We start from the raw sequence: 19,174 nt of genomic DNA on the forward strand, positions 1-19,174 counted from the left end.
GTTTATTTTCTGCTTGCACATCCTGCCCACATTGGGTCATTTCTCAGAGCTAGGGGGTCCTGAGCATCTGGGAAGTACAGACTCTTCAGAGCAGTTGCGGTGCCTTTGAGTTCAGCACCTGTGTGCAGTGTCAGCCAGGAGGCTGGGGCCAGCCTCTCTCATTCTTCCTCCACTGCCTGGCTGTGACACGACTCTGTTCAGTGCGGTGTCGAAAGGTATGGGAGTCAAATGCGACTTCGTATCACTTGCGTTCTTACTACTCCCAGAGCAGCCTGGGAGCAGGGCTGTCAGTGCTCACTGCTGCATCTCCACAGGGTCCTGGGTCATGGGAGGTGCCTGCTAAATACGTGATGGAGGAATATATGATGCCCTGAGTGCAAACTATAGTTTGGGGCAGCCTTTCTCAACCTAGTGCTGTTGCCTTGGGGTGGGGTGGGGGTGGGGCAGAGAATCTGTTCTTTAAAGAAAAGTCACTCAAGTTGTGGGGAGTCAAGTAGTGTTCCTGACCTCTACCAGTAGATATGAATATTGGACCTCTACCTTTGTGGCAGCCAAGAATGCTTGCAGATATGTTAACAAATGTCCCCAGGGAAACAGAAACACCTAAGGGCTGAGAACTGTTTGTAGAAGGATAGGAGGTTGTCAGAAGCTGTATCAGCATCAGTCTAAGGAGAAGTTAAAACAACAACAAGAACAAAACACCAAAAAACCAACAACAAACCAACAAAACCCAAAACCTTATTCTGGGCCTAGAGAGATGACTTAGTTGGTAATGAACTTTCTTCTTTCTTTCTTTCTTTTTGTTCATTTGTTTTTTCAAGACAGGGTTTCAGTGCATAGCCTTGGCTGTCCTGGAATTTGCTCTGTAGACCAGGCTGGCCTTGAACTCAGAGATCTACCTGCCTCTGCCTTCTGAGTCCTGGGACTAATGGCCTGTGCCACTGCTGCCCTGGCTTAGCAAAGTACTTTTGGCATAAGCACGAGTTTTAAATATAATGAGATATAATATGAAATATGCGCCACACAACAGATATGATATTGAGAGGTTTATTATAAGAGCACGGGGAGAGAAGGAAAAGGAGGAGGGATACCCCAGAGAGAAACAGAGGCAGAGAGATGGAGACAGCAAGAGAGGAAGAGAGGAAGAGGGAGGAAGAGAATAAAAGTAAGAGCTAAGAGGAGGTAAGAGGGGAAGTGAAAGAGGCGAGGTGGGTCTGTCTTTTTATATACTGGGTAGGGCCATGCCCAGTGGCAGGTAGTCAATGACATCACAGGTAGACTGGGGCAGGATCCTAACAAGGAGGAGCTGAGTTCTATCCCCAGAACCCATGTAAAGGAGTTGGGTACAGCCAATGTACTTGGAATTCCAGTGCTGGGAAGGCAGGTACAGTAGAAGCCCTGGGTTTGCTAGGCAGCCAGTCTAGGTAAGTCAGAGAGCTTCAGGTTGCATGAGAGCCCCTGGCTAAAAGCAAAGGGGAGGGTGATTGGAAAGAAGGTGACCATCAAGGAAGACACTTGACTCTAACTTCTTGTCTGCATACACACGTGCAGCTATACACATACGCACATGAACACACACACACACACACACACACACACACACACACCCCAAAACAGCAACACAACAACAACAAAAACAACAAACGTACTATAGGAGTTTAAATAAAAGAAAGTAAACACAGCTTTAAAAGGCACAGTTGGCTGTCTATCATCTGTCCACTTTGATTTCTGTACGTGTTTTTTAAACAGTCCGTTCTTCCACACTGTTGTGCAAACCGCTGTTCTCAACATGCCATTAGTTCTGTGTCATTACATATTTTCCGACAATATTGTCTGTGGCGGCTGCAGAATATTGCATTATTTGAGTGTGCCATAATTCATTTAACCACCACTTTCATGAATTATTTATCGATTGTTTTGGTGCCAGCACTCTGCAAGAAATAAAGGAATCTAACAAGGCCCTGCCCTTGTAGCAGCAGGCGAAGGAAAAGTGGGAAAGTGAAGGAATCAACACCAGGCTGGGATGTCCTAAAGGTTAAAAGGGGTAATTGAACTTACCTGGAGATAGGAGAGAGGAAGGACTGAGGGCTGAAGCCTGGTATTTCAAGACCTTTGGAATGTGTAAAGCACCTATTGCTGGCCCCAGCCTAGACTTCCTGGTTTGTTATATGTGGATTGGGCTGTGAGATTCATTTTTCTTAAGAGTTCTGGGTGTTGTTGCTGTTCTGGGACCACCTTAAATGCATTTAAGGTAGTCTGACTTTTTCAATCTGATAAGTAACTCCTGAGGCATGTCTGTCTGGGTGATGAACATTCCAGACTTAATCATTTCTGACTGAATCAGAGAGGGAGTGTGATGGCTCGGGAGGGATACTCTGAAACCTGACTAAACGTATGCTGCTCTGGCTCTCAGTTTCCTCACGTCAAAGAGGCCGACTGTGCAACTCAGTTAACTGTCACTGATGGTCTGACATCATGAAGCAATAAAACGTGTTGTGAATGCTTCCTATAGTGATTGTAGGCACTGTTTTCTTAACATAAGTTTTTTGAGTACCATTTCTGGTGTTAAGAGTTGGCAGAAAGAGGCTGGAGAGGTGACTCAGTGGTTAAGAGTGATTGCTGCTGGGAGGCAAAGGTAGGCATATCTCTGAGTTCAAGGCTAGCCTGGTCTACAGAGAAAGTTCCAGGGAAGACAGGGGTACACAGAGAAACAAAGAGTTATGAGTACCAGAGGTCATATTTCAGCACTCTTCTGGCTTCTGTGGGACCCGAAAATACGTGTGTGTGCGTGCGCGCGCGCGCATGCTGGGGGAGGAAGACTGGGGCCCAGGGCACTCTAGGCTAGTCAGTTACTGCAACAAGAGCACAAAACTGATCCAGGGCCTAAACTAGGGCAGCAGAGGGAACTGCTCTAAAAGGAAGGGCGGCTTTGGAGCCAAATGGGGAAAGAAGTAGTGTCTTTGTCCCTGAGGCTGTGAGCTTGCCAAGCCCAGACCCTACAGTCTTCTACAGGGCAGGAATGGTGCTTGACATGACAGGATTTGGATAATGTCTTCGATCAGTTCATTTGCTTTCTAGGTTCACCCCTGTCACCGTTTGGCTCCAAAGCCCTTCCTTTTAGAACAGTTCCCCCTGCTCCTTTGGCGGAATAGCTGGTCTCAAGCAATGGTTCAGTTTACTCTGGCAGTCATAATAAATGAACAGAGTAGGAACTACACAAACATCTCATCTCTTTGTTCTGGAGAGGGCAAGTCTAAGATTAAGTCAGCCACAGGCTTGGTTTCTGAGGTTCCTTTCCAGATGGCCACTTTCTCTCTCTTCCTATAAATATCCTGGCCAGATTGGGTTTACCCACTCTAAGGACCTCACTTTGCCTTGATCCTATCTTTAAAGACATTGTTGCCAAATATAGACATTGTAAGCTACTAGGAATTAGGAATTCAATATAAATTTGGAAGAAGAATGACACACCCTAGCCCATAATAAGCTTACTCAAGGAAGGAGTTTAACAAATAGAGTCTAGAAACATGAAAAGGACTAATAATTCTGCTAAATAGGTCTAATATCATAAACAGCCACATACATGGTGGACATGGTTTCTACTGTGAGCCCATAGAAACTGCAGTTAAGAAACTGGGAAGGAGAAAAGGATGCCAAGCAGGTAAAATACCCCAAGACTAATGTGTGGCTGTGCCAAGATCCACAAGGATGCATCTGAAGTGTGTCAAGAGCTGGGGCTGGGGCTGATGGACACCACCTCTGCCCTTGCTCCTTGGTTAGCTCATGTGTGCTCCTCATGTCTGCAGATGTTTCTCTCTCCCTCCTGGAATAAGTGCACACCAGCCTTGCACTTGACAGCTGCTATAAAGACTCAGTTCATAATTCACATGAAGGGGTCAGCTTGAAACCAGTGTGTCATAAACCCTTGATAAAAAGCCATTCTTGAAACCAAATCCTAGACTGGGCATGGTGGTGCATACCTTTAATCCAAGCTCTCAGGAGGCAGAGGTATTTAGATCTCTGAGTTTGAGGCTAGCCTGGATAACAGAGCAAGCTCTAGGACAGCCAGGGATACAGTGAAACTCAGGCTCAAAATACCAGCCAACCAACCAGTCAACAACAAAAATGCATCCTATTAAATTTGACTCAATCCTCCATCCAGATTTTTAAAACATCATCATGAAAGAATATGTGATCATGAAGGCATTACATGTTCAGGGTCTTCTAAAAGCAAAAAACAAAACAAAACAAACAAACAAACAACAACAACAACAAAACCCTCTCAACATCTCCTTGGTCTAGGGCTACAGATAGGACTTACCCTTTTAGATCTCCATTTCCCCAGTTGCTTGGCGGAGGCCATAAGCTGCTGTCATGCACTTGGGTAGACCAAGTGAGTAGATTCAATATTGTCAAAGCAGGTAAAGAGGTCAGAGTCAGCTCATGGGATGCACGTGCTGTATTTTTTGACCACCATCACCATGCACTTTTCTGCAGGGTGCAAAGGAGAGCCTGGGCTGGATGGCAGGAGAGGTCAGGATGGCATCCCTGGACCCCCCGGGCCACCGGGACGCAAAGGTGACAAAGGAGAGGCCGGCTGTCCTGGAGCACCAGGTAGAGTTTCCCTCTCATCCCTTTCCTCTGACCCTGCAGTCTTTGCTCTTAGCAGCGCTTCTAACGTGGATGCAAAAATAGACTTGCCTTCAATACTAGCTCTGCAAGTATTGGGAGGGGTATTCATGTCTTCTATTTTATGCTCACAAATCTCAGTCACCCAGGAGGTGTTTTTATCAGGTTTCTAAAACACCCCTCCTCCACACAGAGGTGAGAACCTTGGACTGCTTTGAGCCTCTCTAATGAGCATATTTGCATATAACCTGCCCGTTTCCTCCCATCTACCTTGTGTGTATGAGTGTGACATGTTTGTGGGTGTGCAGAGGTTATGTGTGAGGTGGCTAGGGTTCTTCCTCAATTGCTTTCCACCTGATTTTTGATCCTGAGTTTCGTACTGAATCTGGAGCTTACCAACTGGGTAGGCTGCCTCACCAAGGAGGCCCAGGCATCCTCTTGTCTCCATTCCTCTAACACTGGGCTGCAGATGTAGCGGGCTTTGATGTAGTTCCTGGGAATCTAGATTCCTTACTTTACCTAAAGTGACATCATTGAGATGCTGCGTCACTTAGGGAAGACCAACACGGGACGGAGCCTTTACGTTTAGTTCAGAAGCAAGTAAAACATGTGTTTTCAGTTCTCAGTTGAGTGACCAGCCCTTGCAGAAGCTCAATGGCTCTGCTGGAGGAGTTGTGTGTTTGTGTGCTATAGACAGACTAGGGGGGCAGTCCTGAGAGGCACATTATGTCCTGTTCCCCTCTGCTTCCTGATGCTGAGCATGATGCTGGAACAGAGACACTTAAAAGTGCTCATTGAATGGAATGCCCTAAATTGTGGGCTTCTTTTTTCCTTCTTTCTGCAGGCCCTCCTGGTCCAATTGGTGATCCTGGGCCCAAGGGGTTTGGCCCTGGATACCTCAGTGGCTTCCTCCTTGTTCTCCACAGTCAGACAGATCAAGAACCGGCCTGCCCTGTGGGCATGCCCCAGCTTTGGACAGGGTACAGCCTGTTATACATGGAAGGACAGGAGAAGGCACACAATCAAGATCTTGGTATGGACACACCAAGCATATGCTGTCACGTGCTATGTGGGGTCATCCATGCTGTGGCTCAGAGAGTAAAAACTAGGGGTTAACCTAATAGATTCATCAGCTTTTTAGCCACTAATCTTCTCTGCCTTTACTACTTAAACAACAAAAAAAGCTTATGCTAATTCCTATGATCCTGTTAGATGCCAGAGGCTCATTCTCATGACTGGTTATCGTCTGCCTACTTACTGTTTTGTTGTGTGTTTTTATTTGTTTCATTTTATTTATTTATTTGTTTTTGTTTTATTTGAGACATAGTTTCACTACATAGCCCCGGCTGACCTGGAACTGTTTAGAGCAGGCTGGCTTCAAACTCACAGAAACTACTTGTCTCTGCTTCCTAAGAGCTGAAATTAATAGCTTAGGCCACCACAGGCATGCACCTTGATTATTTTGTTGTTCTTTATTTGTTTTCAGTACATAGGATAAATGTTACTTTGCTATAGAATGCAACCTTTTGCTACTAAGTGTAAATTATTTAACTGGGCATATTGAGCTCCATGTTTATGTATGCATTTGTTGGAGGCAGAGCTTCCTGAGTGTATGTATAGCATTGGCCAGCTCTGTCCTGTTCTGCGTTGGGACCACAAGCCTTTAAGCATGAGCCCTCTGTGTTCCTTTTTACCTCCCACCAGCAGATTTGTAAGCTTCAGGACCCAATGCCAAGGCATATGATGGCAACAGCAGGGATGGATGGTGGAGGCAGGAAGTGTGTCAAGCAGTAGAGGCAGTGGACAGCTGGGCGGGTCTTACTGCCTTCAGCAGGCTGGTCCCTAGCTAGTAAGAGGATGACAATGTGGCAGGCCTATGAGTGGCAGCTGTTCAGATGCCCATTTTTATTTTTCATCTTGGTACTGTCATCTCACATCCTTCCTTAGATGCCTAGGTTATTTGAGGACAGGGGAAAGAAGAAAGTGTGCTTATTTTGAACCTGCTTTCTTTCCTTTCTTTTCTAATATCAGGTTTTCTCTTGCCTTGGTCAAGATGGGGCACCTATCTTAAAGTTCTGTAGAACCCTTAGGCAGACCAAGCCCCTTAACAAGATCACCAAAGCCCACATCCTGTGGTATAAACTATCTCCAGATACCCAGAGATGATGTCACACAGATGCACTCTCTCCCAGGCTTCTACCAGCGCCCAATGAGCTCTGAGCCAAAGCTTTGTGTCTCAGGATTTCTCCATCTCAGCATCTTTTCCTTTGAATGGTCACTGCCGTCTCCAAACCTGGTTCAATCATTTTCATATTGGGCAACACAGCTTAAAATAAAGCCTAGTCATCCTTCTGGTAGTTTTGGGCAACTCTCACCTCTCATCCACAGGTGTCTCCTTCTCATCTGTTACCGTCTGTTTGCTCTTCACTTGTATTGTGAAGACAGCTGTGTCTGTGCTCATCTCTAGCTCTTGGTGGGTTGTTGAGCTCCAAAGAGGGGGATGAATGGAGGCTGGTCCACAGATCAGGGAGGTGGCCAGAGTGGCAGTGGGCTCTGGCATGGTTCTCCATAGGTCATAGTAGGTGTCTGTAAAATGCCACATGTGGGAGTCACTGCTGCTTGCACAGAACAGGCTGCTGTGTAACAAGATACTGTCTATCTTCTTTTCGCCCAGGTTTGGCTGGGTCTTGTCTTCCTATGTTTAGCACTCTGCCCTTTGCCTACTGCAACATCCACCAAGTGTGCCACTATGCCCAGAGAAATGACAGGTCCTACTGGCTGTCCAGTGCAGCTCCTCTTCCTATGATGCCGCTCTCAGAGGAAGAGATCCGCCCTTACATCAGTCGCTGTGCTGTGTGTGAGGCCCCAGCACAGGCGGTGGCTGTCCATAGTCAGGACCAGTCTATCCCACCGTGCCCACGAACGTGGAGGAGCCTCTGGATTGGGTACTCATTTCTGATGGTGAGTCTCCTGCCCTTGAGTCTTATCTCTGTCTCAATGGTAGTTCTGTGTACTGTGTAGAAACCAGAAGGCCCGGGGTCAACCAAGCCACTGCAGACAGACTGTAGATGCTGAGCTATAGGGCTGTTATTATTCTCATCTTTACTCATCAATTATTCTTTGCTAAGTCTGTTAGAAGATGGATTTATTTTAGCCACCAGTTAAATTAGCTCCAATTTGCATGCACAGCCAACATACCTCCTACTGTTCTTTATGGAATGACTTAAATTTTAAAGTTGACCTAGACCTGGGCATGTTACTGATTCTGTCTGGGTGGTCTGGAGTGGCTGAACCCCAATTCTTTTTTTCTGGGTAGCACACTGGAGCTGGGGACCAAGGAGGAGGGCAGGCACTCATGTCACCTGGCAGCTGCCTAGAGGACTTCAGAGCTGCGCCATTCCTTGAGTGCCAGGGCCGGCAGGGAACATGTCACTTTTTTGCAAACAAGTACAGCTTCTGGCTGACCACGGTGAACCCAGACCAGCAGTTTTCCTCTGGCCCGTCACCAGACACCTTGAAAGAAGGTCAGGCCCAGCGCCAGAAAATCAGCAGGTGCCAGGTCTGCATGAAGTACAGCTAGAGAAATGACAACATGTCAACAGGCGTCAAGAGAGGTGGCCCATGGAGGAAAAGTTTTCCCAGCCATCCCAGCAAATTCAGTGGTGCTCTCTCAAGACCCCTTCAGCCATGCCTTATCTCAGCGTGGTTCTTCCCAGCAGCCTCCTTGCCCTCTGTACAGAGCAAGCAAATGCTGCACACGTGGATTTGTTTGGTCCCCACTGATCTAGACGAAACTCCCACATTCTCCTCTTACTGAGATGATGGAAGAACAGGCTTTACTTGAACATATGTTAATTCCAAGAAAAGCAAGTGACTGAGAAAGACCAGATTATAAACAACTGCAAACTTCATTCATCGGATGATAGTGTCTCAAACAACTGAAGTCAATTATTCTGTAATCCGTTGGGCTCCTGGCTAGATTTTACAGGAAAAACTATAAATAGGCCAACACATGAAGCTACAAAGTAGAGATTTTCAATGTCTCAAAATGATTTTCTCTATAATCTATTTTTTAACCATGCACTTTAAATAATTGTGAGACCATGGCCCAAAGAGGTTTTTCAAAGGGAGGAAGAAAAGAAAAACAACCTCTCTACATTGCCAGCATTAGCAGTTCATTTCAAAGCAGAATGAGTCATTATGCCTGGAAGGCCTGCAGTCCTGTATTCCAGAGCGTCGACATTAGCATAAACACTTCACAGATGAATATAAAACATTATGTTCTCTCTACATTTTACAGAGAATGGAAATGCCTACTTTGGCAACCCTTTTGAAAAGTAGCAATTATAGAAAAAATATATTCAATAAGGGATTAGGGTCCTAAAAGCTATTAATGAATATTAAGGTAGTGATTCACAAAAATTGACTCCCCATCCCAGGGAACTTGCAAACAGACCACTTTGCCCCAGTCGGGGGGCCAGCGTGTCCTCCTGCTAATGGCACTGAAGCCACATGGGGCTTACTCCGGCAAGTGAGGAGAGGCTGGTACAAAGCCACTTGCTCTTTTCCCTAGGAGAATCTGCAAGGCTCCTCCTCCATATGGATAATGGCAACTCACTCTGGAGGTGACAGGGCTATCATTATGCACTTGGGAGAAAAATTAAGGGCTGGCTTAATTAAAGTTAGGTAAGAAGGTTCATTTATGTCAGGGTCACCCTACCAGGAAGGCATGGGGCTTTTTTGAACAGAAACAAAGATGCTATCCAATCTGAATTTCGCATTCTCATGATTTTTTTTTAAATGGGAGCATCTGTCTCACCAATTTTCAAACATTCTTTATATTGTGTTAGCATCATGGCAAGACAGCTGTTTGACACTGGCACTTAGCAGCTACCATGCTCGGATAGGATCCATGTCAATTTGCAGTGACTTTTCCGCACATGAAAAGGTTTGCTGGCTACCAAGTCAGGGATCGGTACAAACCACACATGGAAAGGTTTGCTAGAAAAGTCTTTTTTCTTTGAAACTCACCTTCCTAGGCTGAAGTAAAATTGTAATTTTAATGGAAATAAAAGACTCCCCACCTGAGAGATACGTATGTCAGAGCTCACTTTTCAGTGCACTTAAAAATTGAAAGAAAAACTCAACTAAAATTCATTTCTGGGGCTAGAGAGGTGGCTCTGTGGTTGAGAGTATTTACTGCCCTTGCTGAGGATCTGAATTTGGTTCCTGGCACCCAGGACAGGTGGCTTATGGTCACCAGTAACTCCAGTTCCCCTTGTCGGCTCCCACAGGTTCTCCTGTCCGCATGCAAGGACCCATCCACAGACACACACTCCTACACGTAGTTAAATACAAAATTAAAGAAAAGTATTTCTAAGGTGTGTTTTCCTGTCACCCTTTGGTCAGTGATGACTCCTTTATGCAGAATACAGTTAGCATGTTTGTTGTTATTGGGTTTTTGTGTGTGTGTGTGTTTTTGTTTTTTTTTTTTTTTTTTTGCTGTTGGCTGCCTGTGGAGTGGCATCTTAAGACAATTTTCTGGTAAATAATATTTGTTTTGTTTTGTTTTAAGATAGTGTCCCGGTCTCTTGGCAATTGCCTGGAGCCACTGAAGTGCTATGAGTTCAGCTTTTTAAAAAGAAACACAATTTTTGTTTTGTTTTGCTTGGAAAATATTCTCTCACTACATAACCAGGGCTGAACATCTCTATTTTAACATGAAATATTTCCTTGACTTCCCAGTATTGACCCATTTGATTTTAAGCTTATGCTATTTTGAGTGTCTGAAATCGAAGCCCATTTCTTCCTTATTTGCATTACTCTTATATTCCCAGAACCTTCATCTCTCATCCCGAACCAGGCCTCCTGAAAGTTCATCCTGAACTTGGCCTGAGAACATGGTCCAGGAAGGCCTGGGGAAATAGTGTGACCTGCTAGAGCCCACATGGCTTGCTACATAACAACGTTAAACCCTTTAACTTTGCTGTTAGGTTGTTAACATGCTTCATAGTAAGTTATGGCTGGCTGAATTAGGAGGGAACTTTAGATCTGAGACAGCGAGAATGAAGAGGTTCAAAGTATAGCTCCCCCAGTCTTCCTTTAGACGTGGCACAAATTGGTAATGTATTTTGAAATGGTCCAGAAGGGCAAGAGAAGAGGAACCACATTCTTGGGACAGAAGAACATGTTATTTTAAAGTTATCTCTTTCCACCTGGATATATATCAATGTTCTTGGAACAGCCTTGCTCAGAGGGGACCACGAACAAAGTTTTGCAGTTATCCCAACCCATTACTGTGACGGTCTTATCTCAACCTCCTTTTCAAGATCTCCACCCATGACTGGCTGGAATGGGCCTAGATCCCTAATGGGAATGTTTCCTTCTGGGTGCTCATTCTTGGTAAGTGGAACCCACCAGTCAAGCACGTGTCCACGCTGCACGTGTTCTGTTCCCCAGACTGACGCTCATTCCCTGCTTTTGTGGGCTGCTACCTCCTCTCACACAGCTTTCCACGTAGCCTCTCGCAGGAGATGTCCCCAGTTTGGAATCCCAGCCATCCTCTAAATCCCATCCAAGTGAGATTCCTTATCTTTTGGCTTAAAAGCCTGTGACCACACTGCATGTAAAATCCAAATGACTTCACATGGGGTAAAAGGTCCATTGTGAACTATGAGGCTTATTGTCTGCAAATACCAACATACCTTTATGTCTTCAGCTCTTCTTTTTACCATCAATGTCCTCCCTTGGGTCCACTGATTTGGGAGACACATGTTTATCCTAGCACAGGTTAGTGGTAGGCACATAAACTTCCCAAAGAGACTGGGGGGGGGGGGCGGTGCTGTCTGTTCTCTATTACTTCTCTGATGTTTCAGGACACTTCTCTCCCCTGGCTAAAAACTGAAGCCTTTGTGAGGCAGGGACTGTGTTCTGCTAATCTTTGGATGTGAGTGTTAGCACATGGGTGAGCCTATCTGTTACTGACTCATTTACTATGCCTTAGTAAGCCTTTGATGTGCAGCTCTGCATATAAGATCTCACTGATAAAAGGGTGACCAGCATAATAGGCCTGTCTTACCTCAGAATATCAGAATGTCAAACACCCCCACACATCCACAATCTCTTAATACAATTAGCACCATAATGGCTATCAACAACCATTGACCCTTCCTCACTCCACAATTAATTACTTCTCTATGAGCTGAAATTGCAGAAATGAGATTGACTCTCAGACTTGGCAGAAAGAAAATCCTTCGCTGAAATGACACAATGACTCATGCTGCAATCTGTATTCCCTCACAATCTGAGGGCTTCTTGGCCCCAAATTGCCTCTACATAGCCCTTGCGTGTTTTGAGTGCTTAGGAAAAAGTCAGAAGAATGGCTCACGAGAATTGAACTTCATCAAAGAGTTTCTTCGGCAAGTCCTGCAGGTCACCACATAACAGACCTTTGTGATCAGTGTTTTGGCCAGCCCACTGGAGTAATTTAACACTCGTCTCTCTTACTTGCTATGGGGGAATGAAGACTTCCGAATTGGTTGAACCCAGATGTCCATCCAGCTGTGTCCTTTTTCAGCTGTCTAGCCATGGGTGAGTTCAGCTAAATTTCCCTCATTTATAAGGTAGGACATTACACTTATGTTGAAACTTAAAGTTGGATAATTGCCTGCCTAGACCATAGCAGTCACCACGCACCAATTATAGACACATCTTCTATTAAAATAAAGTACTTTAATATGAAAATTATTTTTTCCACACACAAAAATTACATGTTGGTTCTCACAGGGCATATAAATTACTGATTAGAATTATTTATATCCAGCCAGTTCTTAACATCTTCTTTATTTCAGCTCACAGCGTTATTGTACCACAAAGAGTAACCCAATTTCCTGCAGGGACATTATGAGTAAGGTCTTCAGGGAACAAACAATCGACATTTAAAAAAAAAAAAATCAGCATTCTGCAATTGTCTCTGTTATTATCTGTAAGGAACTCTGCATAATGCATTTTAAACCAGGACGTCTGGCTGCCACATCCATGTGAAATGCTTGAATTTTATGGTGCTTAAATATTTAATGATTCGTTGGAAAAATGTGAAACATGTCCATTAAATTGCATCCCTTTCTCTAACCCATGGTTTTAAAGTAAAAGACTTTGATCATACAACTTTTGCAAGATGCCTGATATACTATTGACACGTAAATATTTGCTGTATTGTCACTTACAATGTGGTTCATAATAAATCAAATTCTGTGATGGCTTCCAAAACCAGTATTTTTGATGAATGTGTTTTCTTTTAAGCCAAAGTGGGTTTAAAAAAATATGTATATATGTTCTTGCATACAGACGCACGTATGAAGCTGTGTGTATGCGTGTGTGTCACGTGTATGTGGGAACAATCCTAAATTGCTGTTCCTCAGGTGCCATCTTGCTGGCCCAGGTCTGCTTCTTCCCTTAAGGCATTCAGGCACCGTTGTGCACAGATGCTGGACTTGAAGGAATGAAGCTTAGCCGGGTAGGTGGGTGAGCAGGATCTTGGTCCAGCGGTGAATATGGAGTTGGGGCTTCTTTAAGATGGTTTCCAGTGAAACAGCTCTTTTTTATTGGAGGTCATAAGGGCTATATAAACCTTGGGGAAGTGGGTAGGGATTTTGGGATGAATGTACATCATTGGCTGGGGCTGAGGTGCTGAGAGTGCTTCATTTGCATGAAGAGGAATTCCAGGTGCTAGTTGGATATGTCCTTATAAGGAAATAAGAAGTTTTAACCTGAAACCTGGCTATTAAGCTATGTGACTACATTAAGGGTGGCAGAGGTGGGGGGAATGGTCACTGGGGCATGCAGGCCCAGAAGAGGGAGCAATCCTTATTCCTCAAGATGAGACCTCACTTTTTCTCCAGGCCAGTTCCCCTGGTCCCACAGTTTACTTGCCCGATACCATCTGAATGAAAAAAGACAGACAGAAGAAGGAAAGGAAATGACTGCTCCTAGGTATGGTGGAGAAGCAAGTTTATTGCATATATGTGGGAGACTACAGCCAGAGGCAGGGACATCTGAGAGAGTCCACAGTGGACATGAACAGACTAAGATGGGCCATGTGGGGGTAAGGGGGAGGAAGGGGAAGAAGGGGAGTCAGGTACCGGAGCCAGGAGGTACAAAGGCACAAAGAGAGCTGGGACCCAAAAAACATTTGCATTCTATAGGGGAGGGCAGCCCATCCCTTTGAGCTGCAGAGTTCAGTGTAGGGGCCAGGGTATACCAGGAAGAAGGGCCCTGTAACAGGTGGGGACTGAGGGATGCAGGGAGAACCTGGCTGCCAGCATCCACTATGATATGCTAAATAGTCACTTCAGTCATTTGTCCCAAGTTTGAAGCCTAACATCATCCACTTTATTTTTGGGGACAGCATCTTTACTGGCTTGAATCCACCAAACAAGCTGACCAGCTGGCCAGGGAGCCCTGGGTACCTCCATTTCTGCATCCTTTTTTTCCCCCCTGCATCCTTAACACTGGGATTAAAAGCATGTGCTACCACACCTGGCTTCTTTGATTTAATGTGGGATCAGGAGTTTTAACTCACCCTCATGCTCTCTTAGAAAACACTTATGACGGAGCTATTACTCCAGGCACCGGGCCCCATCCTCATCTTAAATCTACCTTGTAATGTGGTCTAGCCTTGGAACTGGCTTAGGAGGGTGATCTGCAGAAGGGAAGGGCCAGAGCTGTGACAAATAAGAAGACTCTGGGGCTCTGTGCAGCATAGCTTTCTACTTAGTGTTTGGGGGAGAAAAGAAATGAAACCAGACCTCAAGCAAGAAGTTATTGATGGGGTAATGGGCAGTATGGGTCTCAGCCTCCTGTCAAGTTAGTTAAGCCATATCTGTCATGTTACACAAGATGAGACTGCTTATATCCAGGGTTATTTGAAGGGCTGAAGGTGCGAAGGACAGTTATAGAGGCGAGCACAGGGGACACTTCATACTCAAACCCCAACAGTGTGTACTGTGCACTGCTGGGCATGGGTATTCTTGGTGTAATTATCTGTTAAAAATAGGGAATACTTTAAAATGGGTGAAAAGATGTTACAGGGGTATCAAAGAAGCCAGTTTGCTTTAGGATACAGGTAACTACAAGGTGAGGAGATGGCTCAGCTGGTAAAGTGCCTGCAGCACAAGTGTGATGATCTGGGTTTGGATCCCCAACAACCATGTGCAGTCAAGCTTGGAGTGGTCCTGCACAGCTTAACACAATCCTCTCTGGCTAGACAGTCTAAGCTCATCAGAATGCCTGGTTCAGTAAGAGACCTTGTCTCAAAAAATAAAGTGATGGTACCGGGGGCTGGACAAATGGCTCAATGGTTAAGTGATGGTACCAGGGGCTGGACAAATGGCTCAATGGTTAAGAACACTGGCTGCTCCTTTAGAGAAGTGGAATCTGCTTCACAGCAACAAGTCTTGGGAGATCCAATGTCCTCTTCTGGTCTCCCTGGGCACCTGTGTATGTATGTGGATGCATGCACACACACACACACACACACACACACACACACACACACACACACACTCACACACATGCACGCATGAATGTATGCACCATACTTGAGAAGCAGTTTGGCTTCCCACATGTCATACAAATGAGCTTCTTTCCACTTCAGTCCTCAGGTATTTATTGGTTGAGAGATTTCAAAGGCTGAAGGCACAGTGAGGACAAGTAAGAGAAATACAGCCCTAGTCCTTGCCCTGGGAAGGAAGATGTGCGCACATGGCACAATCAGCATTGCCAAATGATATGTGGATACCAAGAGACACAGACCCAACAAAACAGCAGGTCTGAGATGTGAGCTGTGGTCTTTAGGAGAGGCCTCAACCAGAGGACAACATGAGGACATAAAGGGCTGAGGAAAAGGTGCTGCTCCTTCACAATACTGAAAAGATCCTAATATCTGAAGCTTTCACAGCTTGGATGGTAAGACCAGTGAATGGAGTGTTAAGAATAAATGGGATGAGGTCCAAAGCTGTTGGGAGCCCAGTTGCTGAGGTTAATGGCTCTGACCTTTACCATTTGTCAACAGACAAACAATAAAAGATATCTGAGATGATGAGTGATATTGCTAAAATGGGTTTTGGAAGCCCAACTGTATTTAGAGTTGAGTTAAGAGGGATTTTAAGTATTGAGCAAAGTAATGAATTGAGAGACTTGAAGGTCCTTCCAAGCTGAGAGTTTGTGATTCTAAAATACTGGAGGAGGAAACAAAAAGTGGGGCCAGCGGAAAGTAGGTTGGGAGGTTGCTGCAGTGATCCACGGGAAGGGATAGAAGCAATGATATATTCATGAGTGACTGGAGACGTTTTCCCCCCTGAACACCAACACCCAAGAGAGATCCACTCTGTGGTAGGGTCACCTCTGTCACTTCTCTAGTCGACTTCTCTGGTCAAATGCTCCTAAGTTTAGTCATTTACTGCTTAGCTCCAGCCTTGGCAGCAGGCATTCTTATGGGAAGCTCTGCAAATCCTAGGCGACACACCTCAGGTCACCAAGAGGAAGCGATCTCAACCGGTTCTTCCTCTTGAGAAGCCAGGAAAGGTTGTGACTGAAGAGTTCTGTTAGACTGACTGATGGACCACACCAAACCTTGGGAACTGGGCCCATAAAAGACAACTAGAAGATTACTAATAAAGGAGCCAAATTTAAAAATCACTCTGGGTGCTTATTCCCCATCGGAGGTTACCAGCTTCTGCTATTACTTCTTAGGCCACTTCTGGTTTGTTGACATAACTTTGAAGAGTCCCTTTTGTGGATGGGGCCAAAACAAACAAACAAAAATGTAACATCAAACAAAGACACAGAAAACAATAACCGCTAGCTACAGGCCAGCCCACTACTTGAACAACTCATTGTAATTTCCAGAACATCTTTATTCTGAAAGACACTTGGTTTTTACATCACTAAAATGACCTTTCCCACATCTGTAATAAACATTTGGTCACATCCCACTTCACAAATAAAGAAAAAGTGCCTACTAGAACTATGCCATCCAAAATTGGGATGTTGGGGTCTTTGCGTCCAACAAGTCAAACAAAGCAGGCAGGTGGTATTATTATAGTCAAGCCACATAAACAAGCTAGTAGAATTCTAAGACCAATGGGAAATAACTTTGGTGGAAAAATGAGCCTTTGCGTATGGAGTGAAGGAGACTGGGAAGGTGAGTTCACAGGCCTTGTTCTAGAATCCCTCAGAACCACACCGCACACAGACATGATTAGGTGTAGGTATGCACAAGAAAAGGATACTGAGATAAGGGAAGAATTTCCAGGAGCTTCAAAAGATGGCAAGTAGGGAAGAGGTTATCTCTCATTATGGTATGGGAGGCAAATGTACAGCTTGAGAGGCAAGGGTGATTTAGCTTGACCATTATAATTTAACTGTGTTTGAAGGTACCGGGCTAGCTGTGGCTTTACACCAACTGCAAATTCAACGAAGGTGGGCACGCACCACTGTCTGGCTAGTCTGTCCAAATACGCTCAGACTTCATGGATTTGCTTAGCCCATTTGTATGCAAGTGTCAAAAACAGTCCAGTGGATTCACATTAACAAGTAGATGCAGTCCTACATGTTGGCAATGTGCCAGATATGTCAAATGCAGACAATAGAAACCAAGACATTAATGCCCTCAAAATGTCAACCCTGGGCATTAGCTTGCTTTAAAGCTGAGCACTTGTTTGTAGTTTTATTTATATACTGTGAATTTCTTTCCTTTCTTCATCTTTTCTTCCTCCCCTTCCATTTTTTTTTTTTTTTTTTTTTGAGACAGGTTCTTGGTGTATAGAGGAGTATGTGTGTGCATGTGGTCTGGTTGGCTTAGAACTCCATATGTAGACTAGGTTGGCTTTGAATTCAGAAATCCTCCTGATCCTGGATTCCGCATGTTGGGATTAAAGGTGTGTGCCACTACGCCTGGCCTGGGAATTTTCTTAATGGACTTAGTACTTAGCTTAAAGTTTGTTTTACTGGTCACATGTTTCTTGATTTATTATATAAATTAATCTTCTGAAAGCAACACACACACACACACATGCACACTTTAAAAATTAGAATATAAAAACTGTAAACAAACACAGTTTTTTCCCCCCCAGATGTTTGCATTTTCATTAGAAAGCTTGTCTACAACTTTCATAATCGGCAACGCTACATGAGTGGTGGCTAAAGTAGGGGCCTCAGATGTTGTTGCTCCGCACTCTCTTTGAACTAAACGCTCTGTGACAGTGAGGCGGTAGGGCATTCTCTCTCTGTGCTTTTATTCTCAGAACACAAGCAACAGAAATGCCTTCAGCGACACAGGCAGTCTGTGTATTGAACACTGCGGTTCCCTCGGGCATCTTTTGGACACTTGTTTATGACAAACAGCAGGCACAGTGGCCAATGAGAAGGCACTTTTATGAAGAAAAAAAAAAATACTTCCTGTGAGGGGGAGTCCCAGAGAGAAATCCACTGGAACACCTCCGTTTTGCTGTGTGTGGCGCCTGCTGCTGCTCTGTGGGAGCAGTTAAACAGGCCTCCTTTCCCGCTCCTTGGGGGCTGGCTGTGAACCCAAATTGCTACTGCCATGTGCTATCTAGTGAAGGAACAAGTAGGGGTTCCCCCTCTACCTTAGATCTTTCTCTAGCCAGATGTTCTACATGCAGAACAAAGCAGGGGTTATGAACAGCAGGCAGTCCCAGCTGCCTGATCATCCCGAGGGGCCTGAATCAAAGAGAATCCAGAGAATCCTGGGAAGGTAGCCACATCCTCTTCCCACACCATCATGGAAATATGTGAGAGGACCAGGAAATGGCACTGCCCCTCCTTCCAAGCCAAGCACCTGGCATACCAGGCAGAATGAGTGTGGATTCTCTCACCTGGTGGGGGGAAAACACACTTTCTATTACGGTCACGGTCTTCAATCCCAGTGTGGGTGTGCCACTGAGTCAGGAGGGAAGAAGAGAAGAGTGGAAATTGGTCCCAACTGAAGAGGTGACCTTTGGTTTAGGAAAGATGATAGGGCCAGACGGGTCACTTGGGGCAAGCTGTGCACTTCCTGGGATAAGCCTGGTTTCCAGATGTGTCAGCTGGGCTTACAGATCTGGACACACAGGAGGCATGGAGTGACAGACCATGGCAGACATGAGTGATCTGCGACATTAATGGTGTGCTCTGCTTTTGTTTAAAACCAATCAGGGGACTGGGGAGTAAACTGAATGGGCTATAACCACGCAGCTGGACCACATCTTTCCAGGAGTGGTGCCACGTCACTGGCCATCAAATCTGTGAAGACGCTGCCTCCTCATTTCTTCTTCTGGCGTGAGCCGGAACCCATACGGTGTTGGGCCATTTCTGGTATTTCCTGCAGTGAGAAAGCAAAAGGGGGATCACACGCTGCCTATCCATCCTTCTGACATTTACAAGGCAGGGTGTACCCTAGGATTCCAAGAAGAGAAAACCAGCTGTTCTGGTGTCATCTTTGTTTCAATGTTAAAAAGACACATAACAAACATATTTCAACCTTATC

The 19,174-nt window shown here is 45.1% G+C and overlaps 2 protein-coding genes across 2 annotated transcripts in view; one reads left to right on the forward strand and one right to left on the reverse strand.

Moving 5' to 3' along the window:
* The window catches only part of Col4a4 (collagen type IV alpha 4 chain), a 113,374-nt gene extending 103,496 nt beyond the window's left edge, over positions 1-9,878 (forward strand). The window contains 4 exon segments of the mRNA XM_051153994.1: positions 4,498-4,614; positions 5,474-5,662; positions 7,304-7,590; positions 7,946-9,878. Coding sequence (XP_051009951.1) covers positions 4,498-4,614; positions 5,474-5,662; positions 7,304-7,590; positions 7,946-8,209 — 857 coding nt within the window. The 3' untranslated portion in view covers positions 8,210-9,878.
* An 8,419-nt stretch (positions 9,879-18,297) lies between these two features.
* The window catches only part of Rhbdd1 (rhomboid domain containing 1), a 97,415-nt gene continuing 96,538 nt past the window's right edge, over positions 18,298-19,174 (reverse strand). The window contains exon 6 of the mRNA XM_051153992.1: positions 18,298-19,009. Coding sequence (XP_051009949.1) covers positions 18,915-19,009 — 95 coding nt within the window. The 3' untranslated portion in view covers positions 18,298-18,914. The remainder of the gene's footprint in view (positions 19,010-19,174) is intronic.

Source organism: Acomys russatus, chromosome 12 (genome assembly GCF_903995435.1).
Source record: "Acomys russatus chromosome 12, mAcoRus1.1, whole genome shotgun sequence".
Lineage (NCBI taxonomy): Eukaryota > Metazoa > Chordata > Mammalia > Rodentia > Muridae > Acomys > Acomys russatus.